Source organism: Fringilla coelebs (assembly GCF_963513975.1).
Source record: "Fringilla coelebs genome assembly, chromosome: 11".
Taxonomy (NCBI): domain Eukaryota; kingdom Metazoa; phylum Chordata; class Aves; order Passeriformes; family Fringillidae; genus Fringilla; species Fringilla coelebs.
In genome coordinates, this window is record NC_140037.1 from 17,707,628 (window position 1) to 17,719,873 (window position 12,246).

At 44.7% G+C, this 12,246-nt stretch overlaps 1 protein-coding gene across 6 annotated transcripts in view; it reads left to right on the forward strand.

Annotated features, from left to right (window-relative positions):
• Nucleotides 1–6,964: 6,964 nt before the first annotated feature.
• The window catches only part of LOC311158078 (integrator complex subunit 6-like), a 39,697-nt gene continuing 34,415 nt past the window's right edge, over nt 6,965–12,246 (forward strand). For 4 of the 6 annotated variants that reach the window (XR_014616440.1, XR_014616441.1, XM_084213205.1 and 1 more), the window contains exons 1-2: nt 6,967–7,216; nt 7,300–7,377. Coding sequence is in view for 4 of the 6 variants with exons in the window: in XM_084213205.1 (XP_084069331.1) it covers nt 7,106–7,216; nt 7,300–7,377 (189 nt within the window). In the remaining 2 variants the exon portion in view is untranslated. Of the gene's footprint in view, nt 7,217–7,299; nt 7,378–12,246 lie in introns of all 6 variants that reach the window. The other 2 variants (XM_084213207.1, XM_084213208.1) reach the window with 1 other exon arrangement.

A 12,246-nucleotide genomic window follows, 5' to 3' on the forward strand; every position in this document is an offset into this window, starting at 1 on the left:
CCATCTCCCCTTTCCATGTCCCTACACAGAGAGCTGCACTCAAAAGATGAGGTTGTGTCCCTGTCTAAGGTCTTCCTGGAAACTTATTTCTTACAAACAAGATACCAGATATCTCAGGAGAGGAGCTTTCACTTCTTCTTCATCATTGTCTAGCTAAAAAAAAAAAATATATATATATATGTGTGTGTGTATATATATATGTGTATATATCTATCTCGAAGAATGAAAAGATCTTTGTTTCATTTTCCCATGCACTTGCTTTTTGCTGAGTTTCCTGCTAAGCCTCCACTGCTGCTGGGGCCTTTCCCTCCTGTCTCACCTCATTGTCATGTTACCACCCACTCATTATATCATGGCTGAAATTAGCTGGTGAGAACTACAGGGCAGTGCTGATATGATTTTAAGTTGTTTTTTTATAAAAATGTGAACAAAATTAGCACTTCTGCAACTGGGGCAACCAAGGTAGGAATGCCGGGTACCTATGGAAAGTGCTGGTGAATGTCTGTAACAGAACCAGCGAGAGCTCACGTGGCACCTTGTGTTCCAAGTAGATCATTCTGTCTGCTTTTGTAATTCTCTGTAATGATAAGTAGTCTTTAGGATTAAATATGGGATTCCTTTGGGAGAAAAAAATATTTTGTGAAAATTTCTTATAGTAAAATGCAATGATAATTAAACAATTAAATAATGATAAACACACTCCTGTCATGGAAGTGTTTGCTTTCAGTAAGAAGAAGATGATGATTTTTTAAGGATATGTTGGAAATGTTAATATTCATCCCTAAATGATAATGTTTCCTATTTGGGACCAGTAAGTTACTTTAGGTGCCCTGAGCAGAGTTTACATCCCATGGAGTGGTGTCCCATCAATATTTTGGAGACTGTGCCCAATATTTTTTTAAATAAACAAGGTGCCATGCCACTGAGGGACAGTGGGTGTTCCCAGTGCAGTGAAATGATGGTGAGGGGTAAAAGGTGACTTGCTGAGCTGAAATCAGAGGGCTGAAACTTCCAGCAGGGTCTGATCTGCTTTGGATCAGGTACAAGCAGCATGTGGAGTGCAGTCAGGTTAGCTAAACTTTCTCTGTGGGAGATACTTTGAACTCTGCAAGGGAGAATTTCTGTTGCAGGCAAGCCATGTATATAGAAAAAAAATCATAACTGTGTCCAGAAATGAAACAGCCAAGTGTGGCTTTTGCTTTATGATAAATCCTGTCAGTTCAGAGCAGGTCCCCAGCCCGTGAGTATTCTTTGCCATAAAATAAATTCTGATAGGTAATAGATGAAACAGTGTGAACTTCTCACATGTTGGCACAAATCTGTGTAGCATAGCCTGGGAAAACGACTCTCCTAACCAGCCCCTGTTGGCTCCAGTCTATTTAAACATATGTATTTTCAGGTTTCAGTTCTGGTAACGATATGCTGCTTTTATGACTCTTCCTCACAGGAACCCAGGCAGGAGGATGTAGTTTTCCTCAGAAGTGGCAATTTTTTAGTCTGTCTTTATATTTTACATTGTAGAATGTAATAAAATCCAAATCCTGCCCAAATCCTGCACAAGTGAACTTGTGCATTCACTTAATTCATATTGTTGCTTTCCACATTGGTAATATTCTGGATTTTTTTTTCTGCTTCTTCTTTTTTTTTTTTTTTTAATGCCTTTCATCCAAAGATCCCAAGCTGATTTGGCCTGATTCCCAGGTACAGCTTAGCAACACTTAGCATAAGACCAGTAAAAGGAAGTAACGGGGAATTTCACGCAGTTCTTGGCTGGCTGTCAATTCAGATGCACCTACAGTTGGAGCATCCCCTGCCCGTGAGCCCCTGCTTCCCGTGGCTGTGACTGCCTGACGCAAGGCTCCTGTCTCAGCCACAAATCCCTCCCCCTTTCTCTTACCCCCCAGAACAAGCTCTGTCGTCTCCCAGTGTTTATCAGCAAGAGATAAATCTTTCCTAGGGGAGATCTTGGCAGGACATATGGGGGCTTGGGGCTGGGGCCATTAATCTGATATTATTTGCTGTTGGATCACAAACATACACTAGGCTGAAGCACCCACTTTCGGTTTTGTATGTCCCTGCATAGGTATGTGCACAATTTTAATTTTTTTTTTATCTTCTGAGGTTTAGAGTAACACAATTCTCCAGTTTGCTAAACAGGAGAAGGTTTCAGTTTCTTTTTCAGCAGCCAGAATATTTTTCAAACTTTTATTCTGAATGTTGTTTCTTCTTTGGAGAGACTCTTGGACTTTGAAACCTGTTCTCATATGGAAAGCCTTGCCTATCTGGAAATCTGTTCTGGCTTGCTTTGCTATTCAAAGTGCTGCTTCGTGGGTTCATTTTATGTCTCCTCGGAGACATTTTGTCAGAATTTTGCTTATCTACCAGTATTGCAAAACGATCCCCCATCTTAGGCAACCAATCACTTCCTCATCCCCTTCTCATTGGTCATTTAAGCAAAATGGAAATTAAACTGTCTGCTGTTACGCAGGCTGTGGATCTGGCTTTCACCTTTGGACTCTGGGCAGCATTAACTGCGCTTGCATAAAAACTTTGCAGGAAGAGGAAACCTTGCTGAACTGTGCAGAGGAAAGGGTTAACACATCTGAGGGAGAAGGGGAGAAAATCAGGATGGCTGGACTCTGCCCCTTTGCTAAGTGGCTGCTTTTTCTGAAGTACATGGAAGACAGATGAAAAACCTCAGAGTTGCCCTGAATTATCTTCCAGAGCATACAGCTCTCTCTTTTTGTAGTTAAATATGACAGTTATAGTGCAGTATTTATGCACAGTCAATAAATCAGCAGAAAACGTGCTGCAGTCAGGGCATGTATCTGTAGTCTGTTCTTTATATTTTAGCTGAAAATGGAATTCCTGAATTTGCTGAAGCCTGTGAAAAGAAATTCAGATGCACATCTCCACTGGAGATTTACACAAAGTCTGATGGCTCACAGTAGCCAGGGTTTGCTCCTCAGCTTCCATTACTGTCCTCCCATCTGCAAACCTACATTCCTGAAAAGTAATGAAAAGGCAAATTTTGAATCAGGCTCCCAAACTCTTGAGTGGAATCATTGCAGAAAGGAGACAGAGCAAGTGAAAGGGGCAGAAATATTTAAAGATAAGTTATAATTTTGGGGAAGTTTGCAGTGTAGTTACAGAAATGAAAAAAGAAAAAATGTCCTGCTGAGCAATATCCTGGAAAATACTGGTTTGGGGGTTTTGTTTGTGTTTGTTGTTTTGGGGGTTTTTTTTCTGTTTTGTTTTTCCAGAAGGGGCTGTGTGACACACTGGCAGAAGCAGCCTGGCCTTTTCTAGTGTCTGGCTTAAGAGCAGCTAACTGCTGACAGGGGAGAATATTTTGCCCTGATACAGCACACAATATCACAGGACTTGAATTTGCTCAGCTTCTGCCATCTTGAATATAACCGTGAAGGAGCTGTTATTTAGAACAATTTCTTACCTTCCACACCTGACTCCAGTTGCACACAAATTCTTTAAATTAACAGGGGACTTCACCTTTCTGAAAGGGACAGCACAGATCTATGATTGCCTAAGAGCTAAACCCTTCTAAATTCTCACTGTGGTACTGAAAAATGCATCTTGTGTGGTGCCAAGTAAGTCCCTTAGATCTGGTGACAGACTCTTTTTTTTTTGTGATAGGAATCATACCTCCCAGCTCACAGCATGGATTAATCTGTATTTTTGTAGTGATTTAGCAGTGACCATTTCTGTTCTGGCTGGAAGTGTTTTAAATTAAGCAAAAAGTCATAAGGGCAGCTGTATTACATGACAAAGATAGGGAGCCACAGCAGCAGAGGGAGGTTTGAAGGGTTTAGCTGTTGATCCAGATTTTAAGTAGATAATTTCTGACTAATGTATCCAGTGTGCCCCAAATTCAGGTGGCTAATCAGTGCCAAAGCTGAGCACCTTCAGTGTCTAAAGCAGCATGGCTTCTGTCTCACAGGTGTATTACTTGTTCAGGGCAGAAGGCAGCTAGGTGAGAAAAACGTAAGATGAAGCAATATAAAGTGTTAAGAAACGAACTGTTAGTGCTAAAATCCTGTTAGAGGCAACAGCGTAGATGTTAAGCTGTGTTAGAACAAGAAACAGAAAAATAATACTTTATCAGCACAACAGGGAAAAATACCACTGACCTGTTTGGTTCAAAAATTGACTAGAATTAGCAATCCAGAATTCTGTTCCTTTTTACTATGGGATGGAACATCTACACAGAAATTATTTCAAAACATTTAATTATAGGAGAGCTTAACCTGCTGTACACGTTGTGATTAATTTCCCCATAAAGACAATTTCTTTAACTATTGCAGCTGAAGAAATGTAGTAGATGAGTATATTTTCAATTTAAAACCAAGAAAAGTTTAAACTTTATAGAGATGATGAATGTCTGCTGCCAGAAAGTCAGCACTGCAAAATCAAACTGTATGGAGGAGGAGTAAAAGCCACTCTGGCTGTATTCATGCATGTTAGCAACTATGGTGTCTGTAATTTCAGGAATAAAAAGTGTCTCATTAAACTAAATAAATATCTTGCATTGTGTCTAGAAGATTGCTAGACTTCAATTCTTGTGGTGTCCAGCTGGAGCAGGATCCAAAAAACAAGATCCTCAAGAGAGAAAGAGGGAGAGTATGTGAACCTTGCCTGCTGCTGCACTAGGAAAGGTCAGCCTGTGAAATGGGAAACAGGAGTTTCATTCTGACCTTTAAATACTATGTTTGGATAGGAAAGAAGTAGCTTTTAGGTATCTGATGGTCTGGAATTAAAAAAAAAAATGGTGAGGATATGAACTTGTAATTGTTTAGCATTTCATACAGCCAGTCAGGGAGGCTGCAGGACACAGGGCATTGGGTTGCCAGCTGGAATTGGCTGAGGTCAGCTGGAGGCAGAAGGAGTCTCTGACCTCATCTGGCTGACATGAGAGCAATGCATAGGTGGCCTCATCGAGTTCCCGGTGCCAGGACCTGGCGGTGTTAGGTGGCATCTTCTACCAATCCTTTGGTTTCCATTCAGGCCTTTGCAAACCCATTCCTGTCCACGAGTCATCTTTCCAGGCTAACATGCAGCAGTAGAAAAATACAGTATCTGCATTTCTATCTTATCTATAGAGATTCAAATCTCATTTGTTTCAGTCTGGCTCCATTCATGTGCACGAATGACTTGCGTAAAAATATTTATCTGTTTATCCCTCCTGGCCTTTCTGCTATGATTGTTAAAATTCAGAAACCTTAATTGCAGATACACATGCACAACTTACAGAGGGCCTGGATAATGGAATGGAGTCTCCAAGTTTGACAGGATTCTTTTTCTACTATTTAAATTACCTACTTTCAATAGAATTAATTAACGAGATAATGTTATTTGACAAAATCTGTAGAGGTTTTTTTAAAAGACAAATGTCTTTCTAAAGCCAATGTAAAGACATAGCAAGTCCTGTGTGCAGGTGTTGGACTTTTTCTGGTGACAAAAGGGATGAGTACATGCCTGAATCAAATTAGCTTACATCTCTTGATTATTCTGATCAAAATGGGCAATGGCATCTTTACCAACATTTGTATTTTGTAATGCTTTGTAATGGGGCATTAGAATTCAACTGTGATGTTGTGCAACAACAGTACTGTCCAAGTGCTTTGCAAAAATGGAGTGAGAACTGAAACTGATTCTGCCTGCTGTTGAAGAGAATGGCGAAAAAAATATGTTGAAAAAGCCTTTGAATTTAAAAGCACTGGAAAATATTATCAGTTTCTTTATTGTTTTAAAGTAAGATTCATGTTGGCAGTGCTTCTTTTGTGTGTTTTGGATTTACTCCTAGGAGAAGACAAGCATTCATGAGTGGACATAGTGCTAAATACTTCCTCAGCCTCCCTCCCCTTATCTGGTTGCTGTCGGTAGTGGCTGCCAGGCCCGTTGGAGCAGGACACCTTGAAGAGGAGGCTCAGGGAGGAGCTTATTTCTCTCCAAAATTACCTGAAAGGAGATTGTAACCAGGTGCAAGTTGGGCTCTTCTTCCAGGCAACAAGCAGCAGGACAAGGGGACATGGCCTTGAGCTGTATGGGGAGGTTTAGGTTGGACATTAGGAAGAATTTGTTCACAGAAGGGGTGATTAGGCATTGGAACAGGCAGCCCAGGGAGGTGGTGGAGTCGCGGTCCCTGGAGGTGTTAAGGCCAAACTGAACGTGGCTCTCAATGCCATGGTCTGGATGGCAAAGAGGCATTGGGCCATCGGTTCGACTTGATGACCTCAGAGAGACTTTCCAGGCCAATTGAGTCTGTGATCCTTCCTTCCAGACAATACTTTTAAAAAAAATCTTTCTGAGTGCCAGGAAATCTTGTAGGGTTTATGTATTTTCAGTTTTGCCACGATTAGTTTTTTGCCATCCTGCCGTGATCCAGGTACACTGAGGCGCCCTGTCAGTGTGTGATGGCCAAATCCAGGCACTGCCTGTGGGAGATGGCTGTTACCTGACCCGGGAAAGGATCGCACGTGGGGGACTGCCATTCAGTGCTTAAGTGGAACCTCTGGAGACCAGGAACGGGGGCAATTATGTCACCGGGTAAACTCTGAGAGGCTTCGCCCGGCTCCCTGGGACCAGCACGCAGCTCCTGCATACTCCCCAGCCATGGAGGGCTGCGCGGGCCGAGGTGAGGCGGCGGCGCGGTGACTCAGCCGCGAGCACCGGGAGGTACCGGGGGAACACGGAGGGATCGGGACCGGGACCGACCGTGAGGGGCCGGTCCGCGAGGGGCCGGGCGGGGCGGCCCCTGGAGCGCGGGGCGGGGGACCCCGCAGAGGGGCGGGGCGGGCGCTGTGTGTGTGACAGGTGCGGCGAGCGCGCGCCCGCCGGTCACCCCGCTCCCCCTCCCTTCCTTCCCTCCCCCCCAGCCTCGCGCGCGCGCGCGCCGCCATGAATATGCAAATGTCGGTATAATTGCCAGCCAATGGCGTTCGCGCTGGTCACATGGTGCTGGTGGAGGCTCAGGGAAGAGAAGTTGAGTCCGGGCGAGCTCGGGCAGCGCCGCCAGAGCCGAGCGAGCCGCGGGCGAGCGCCGCGCCTCCTCCGCAGGGAGCCCGCCGGCCGGGGCTCTGCCTGGACCATGCCGATCCTCCTCTTCCTCATAGACACGTCCGCCTCCATGAACCAGCGGGCGTACCTGGGCACCAGCTACCTGGACATCGCCAAGGGCGCCGTTGAGATCTTCATGAAGGTGAGTGCGCGGCGCCGGGGGAGCCGCCGCCCCCCTCGCCCCCTTCGCCCCGCTCACGCCGCTTCTCTCCGCTCTCTCCGCAGCTGCGGGCCCGGGACCCCGCCAGCCGCGGCGACAGGTACATGCTGGTTACGTTCGACGAGCCGCCCTACTGCATTAAGGTAATGACCCCCCCGGCCGCCTCGGCCCCGCGGCGGGGCCGCCCTTAGCGCGGCGCGGCCCCGTCCGGCCCGGCGGCGGCAGCAGCAGCCTGTGAAGATGGCGGACATTTTGCTTTTGTATGGAGGAGAGAGGCTGAGGGCGCTGCTGAGATGGAGGAGGGGGGGGGAGGAGACGGGCGGGCCGTGATTCACCGCCCCGGCGCAACGAGGGGCGGCCGCGCTCCGCCCCCCGCGGGGCGGCGGCTCCGGCGGGGCCATCACCGCGCTCGGGCTCCGCGCAGCCCTGAGCCCCCCGGGACACGCGGGCAGGGTGGGGCGGGCCGTGCCCGAGCCCGGCGGGCGGGCCAGCGCGAGTTACCCCTCACGGCCGCGGGGCAGGGGCAGCGCGGGGCCCGGCCCTGGCGCGGCTGTGGGTGTGGGACAGCACCCGCGGCTGTTTCCGCCTCTGCCATTGAAGAAGCCTCAGTGTTGGGGTTGTGTGTCCCCCTGTCCCGCTCTTCCCGCCCCGTTCATCCTGCTGAGCACGGTAGCCTGCACCAGTTCCGTGGAAGGTGCTCGCAGCCGCCGCTCCGTGCAGGGTCATGGTGAGCTGGATGTGGAGCCATCGAATCATCAAGGTTGGAAGACACCTTTAAGATCACCAAGTCCAGCCATCAACCCTGTACTGCTACTGTAATTCCTAAATCACTAAATCACATCATCCAGTGCCAGCCTCTTAAACACTGCCAGGGACAGGGACTCTTCCACCTCCCTAAATGGCCTGACCTCGTGAATCCTGAAAATTTGCTTTCTAATATTTCATCTGAATTTCCTCTGTCCCAGCTTAAGGCCATTTTCTCTGGCCCTTGCTGCAGGCACAGCAGAAGAGACCAGCCCCTGTCTCACTGTAGCCTCCTGTAAAGGAGTTGTAGAGAATGATGAGGTTTGCCCTGAGCCTCCGTGAGCGTAAACAGGTCTGCCTGGCTGGCTCCTCTTGTCCCTGTTGTCTCATTCCTTGAGTTTGAGGCAAGTACAGCCATGCCCTTCTATCACATTGACTGCCCCACAATGTTTAGGCAGAAGTAAAAAAAAAAAAAATCACAGTGCTGCACCCCTTATGCTGAAGGCTGCAGCTTGCTGATGGAAACATCCTAACTGAAAACACTTAGGTAAAGTGTTCCACAGAAAGCATTGATGTGGGAGTTTTAGAATCCTCCTGAATAGTCCTGGATTAGGACTGTATTTGTCCAGAGTAATATACTACTTATAATTGTTGACCCATGCTATGAACACCAAAGAAGTTCATGTACAAATACGTTGTTGGTCATCCTAGAGAAAAAAGGAAAATATTCTCTAGATCTCCCAGCTAGAACTTCCTGAGATGTTTAAGAAGTAAGTGGGCTCACCGGTGCTGTGAGTGTATTCACTTATGCACATCTTTGATAATGAGGAAATGTAATTATCATGAGCTTTGAATTTTTGCTCCTTTCATCAGTAATAAATTTACACAGCTTCTGAAGTGACAAGTCACAGAGTAAGTATTTATTGTTTGGTATTGCACCTTTCATTTTCTCAGAAGAAGGTTTGGAAGTCATTTCTGTGAATTGAAACCATCCTTGACTTAGAGAAAGTTACTGTCAAAAAACCTTCATGTGCCTAGGAGAGGTGTTTTTTTAGATGCAATGCACACACCATTTTCCCCATCTGTGGTTGTGGCTGAATGCAAACCCTAAGTCTTTGTTATGCCAGTGTTAACTGGATTTCTTTTGTCCTAGATTTCTTTTCTTCTCGTTTTGTGTCAAATATTTCACAAGTGTATCTTATGTTTGAGAAATGAACTTGCTCCCTGCAGTGTCAGCAAGGATACTGGTGATTTAATAAAAAAACAACTTTGCTGCTGGAGGTCTGTGTGGTAATGCTACAGGTTATTACCACGTCTGTACTCAGATTTGCTGAGGAAGATCCTTGTGTTTAATAAGCATCTGTGTACATTCTGATGTGCTAATGAGCATCTGACTGTTGACAGTTTTAGTAAATAGTAATTGAAATAAATGGGGCTGTGATACCCATCATAGCATTCAGTCATATTTAATATACATTAAATAGCAAAGAGAAAGGAAGAGTATTGTGGTTCTTGTAACTTGCTAATTTTTCTTCTTAGAAATTCATATTTCTGCCTTTAGCACACTGGTTTCTAAATTGGACCTTAAACAATCTTAAAATGTTTTTTTCAAAAATTAGTAACTTTTCTAGGAAGAGGCTGCAGATTCAATAAATATCTGATTATAGTAATTATGATCACAAGTGCAGCTCAGCTATTGCGTAAAGACTTCATAGAATAATAAGTGTTATTGGGCTGTCATCATGTCTGTTCCTTGAGCAGGGAAAGCCTCACAGCAGTGATGACTCCCTGTTTGGAGACTTGTTCTCAAGACCTGCTCTGGTATTTATGATGTTCCCTCTGTTGTGTTTTTTAACAACCACAGTTGTGCCAGGAAAACTTCCTGGTCTAGGCCAGATTCTCTGTCTTACAGAACATGCTTGTAAAAGATACAAAATCTGGTTTCTTTGCTAATGCTGCTGCAGTTAAATACTTTATTTCTCTTGATTTAGAGAAGGTAAAAACAAACCTGGCAAGTGCACGCATTTTGCAGACTTGCTTTCCAAGTATGTGTGGCAGTGGCTGCTTTATCCTCTTGTTTTCTTGATGATTTATACTAATTAAATTACGTAGTCTCTCAGATAGTTTACCAGTGAAGCCCTTCAGGGAAATAATATGGTGGTGGAGTTGAGACCACCTAGAAGGCAGAGGAATTACAGGAACTTGAGCTTTTGAGCAGGGGTAGCTGAGATACTTCCCTCAGGTTGGTTTGTTTCAGAATTTGTAACATTAAAGTATTTAAAACCAACAGCACCGGTTCACTTTTGACAGACAAGAATATATCAAGAAAGTATTATGCATATGTATTGTATTGTGCTAATGGAAGAATCATGCTATTGAACAAATAATTTGCCAAAATTTGGGAAAGTAAGGTGGTGTTTTTGAAACGGTCTTTAGTATAGATGGCTTGAAATTATTTACAGGACCTGTTGATTCTTGGCTGCTTATAGCTCTCTGTGCCATTTTTTAAACATGGAATTATTTAGTCTCTCAGTTTGCAGTGGGGCTCTGCAAAGAGCTGTGATGACAAGTGTCTAAAGAGAAGTCAGGGTGCCGTCCTGGGAAGGTGGGGACAGGAAGATGGGGATGACAGGAATCTCAGCCCCACTCTGGCAACAGATGCCTCTGGAACCCCGTCAGTTGTTTGGCTCCTATTTGTTATATAATGTATAGGTGGTGGTTTGTGACACCAATTATGGTGCAACCATTTATAGCTCTTAGTTTGTTTCCAAAATACTCTACAAAAAGAGACAAACATTTAATATTTTAAAAGTATGTTATGAAATATATTAACCTTGTAATTGTCAAGTGATGTGATCCTGTATAGGTCAGTGGAAAAATACCTGTACATTCTGTTGGATGTTGGGTCAAACTCTCATTTCATTAACTAGGAGGTAAAATTAGTATGTTACTTCATGAAGTAAGAATGTTCAGCCTAATGTTTTTAGTGTGCTTTTTAGATTGAAATTGTGATAGTGTGCTATCAAGTGAGTCTGTCTTAGTGGCGTGTTAACATGGAAGTGAGCCAGTCTGTTCTGGTATTTGGGTATCTGATTTTGGGTATTTGGTGTGCATGGGAAGGTAATAAGATATACAGTAAAGCACCTTTGTAGAAGGTGTCTATTATTATTAAAACACTAGTGCTTAAATTTAGTTATGGAAAGAATTTATTTCCAGTGCGTATCCAGTTGGGCAAGAAAAATGGGTTCAAGAACAGCCTTGCTGCCTGGCAGGGTATTTGATGTTCCTGGCCTTCTGGCTAAGAGAACTGCATTGTCCTATTCAGGGAATACAGTTCCTGATGTGTCCTTGTTTTGAGGACTTTGTGTCCGTGGATTGCTAGAGCCCGGATCTTGCTCCATCCCAGCCGTGTTGTGTCCTGGTGCTGCAGCACCTCCAAGCCTTGTGTGCCAGCCCCGCCCTTCTCACCCTTCCTGCACAACGTGGCTGATCCGGAATGCCTGAGCAGGAGGGTGGCAGCGTGCCAGGCGTGGCACTGACCTCTCTGCACAGCACTTCCCCAGCTCCCACGGCTTGTGGGGCAGGGGCCTGTCCTGAGCTCTTGGGGTGGCCTCCGTGGTCTAATCTGGTTTTTTTCACATATTTACCCAGTTGATTTTTTTTTTTTTTTTAAGTCACATAAATTTCAGCATCCTCTGTCAAGTATAGATGTTTTTCGGTACAAAAGCGAAAGCACATTCTGTGGTGTAAGTGGGCAGAATCTTAAACCTTTTTTTTTTTTTTTTTTGGTGAAGTAATGGTGCTAGAGTAAAAGTATGGAGAAAAGAGAACAGTCTTCTCACCTACCCTTTTTCCTGCAAGCTTTTCTCATTTTCCAGTGATGCTGTTTCAGCAACATCTATCTAGATTTGTCTGAAAATGGAGCTCATGCCAAAATCTTAGCCTAAAGAGTTTTTGAAAAGGAAAACAGGGCTTAACTCTTCATTTATTTTTTCCATTCTTGATTTTTGTGAAACCTCACATCCTGCAGTTTGTGGTTTGCTTGTGGATTTGGGCTGTAACTGGTGAGTTCAGGCCCAGACCAAAAAGACAATGGTGGCCTTATGTGAAGTTATTGATTAACTGGACTGCCCTGTTCCCTTGTGACTGATATCTGGCTGCTGGCAGTGATATGGCCTTTCCTCAGGGCTCAAGGAATATTATTTATTATCTGGTCACGGAAATATGACTTCTGTTTTATGTTCTTGTGAGATTCTATCGTCTGACCT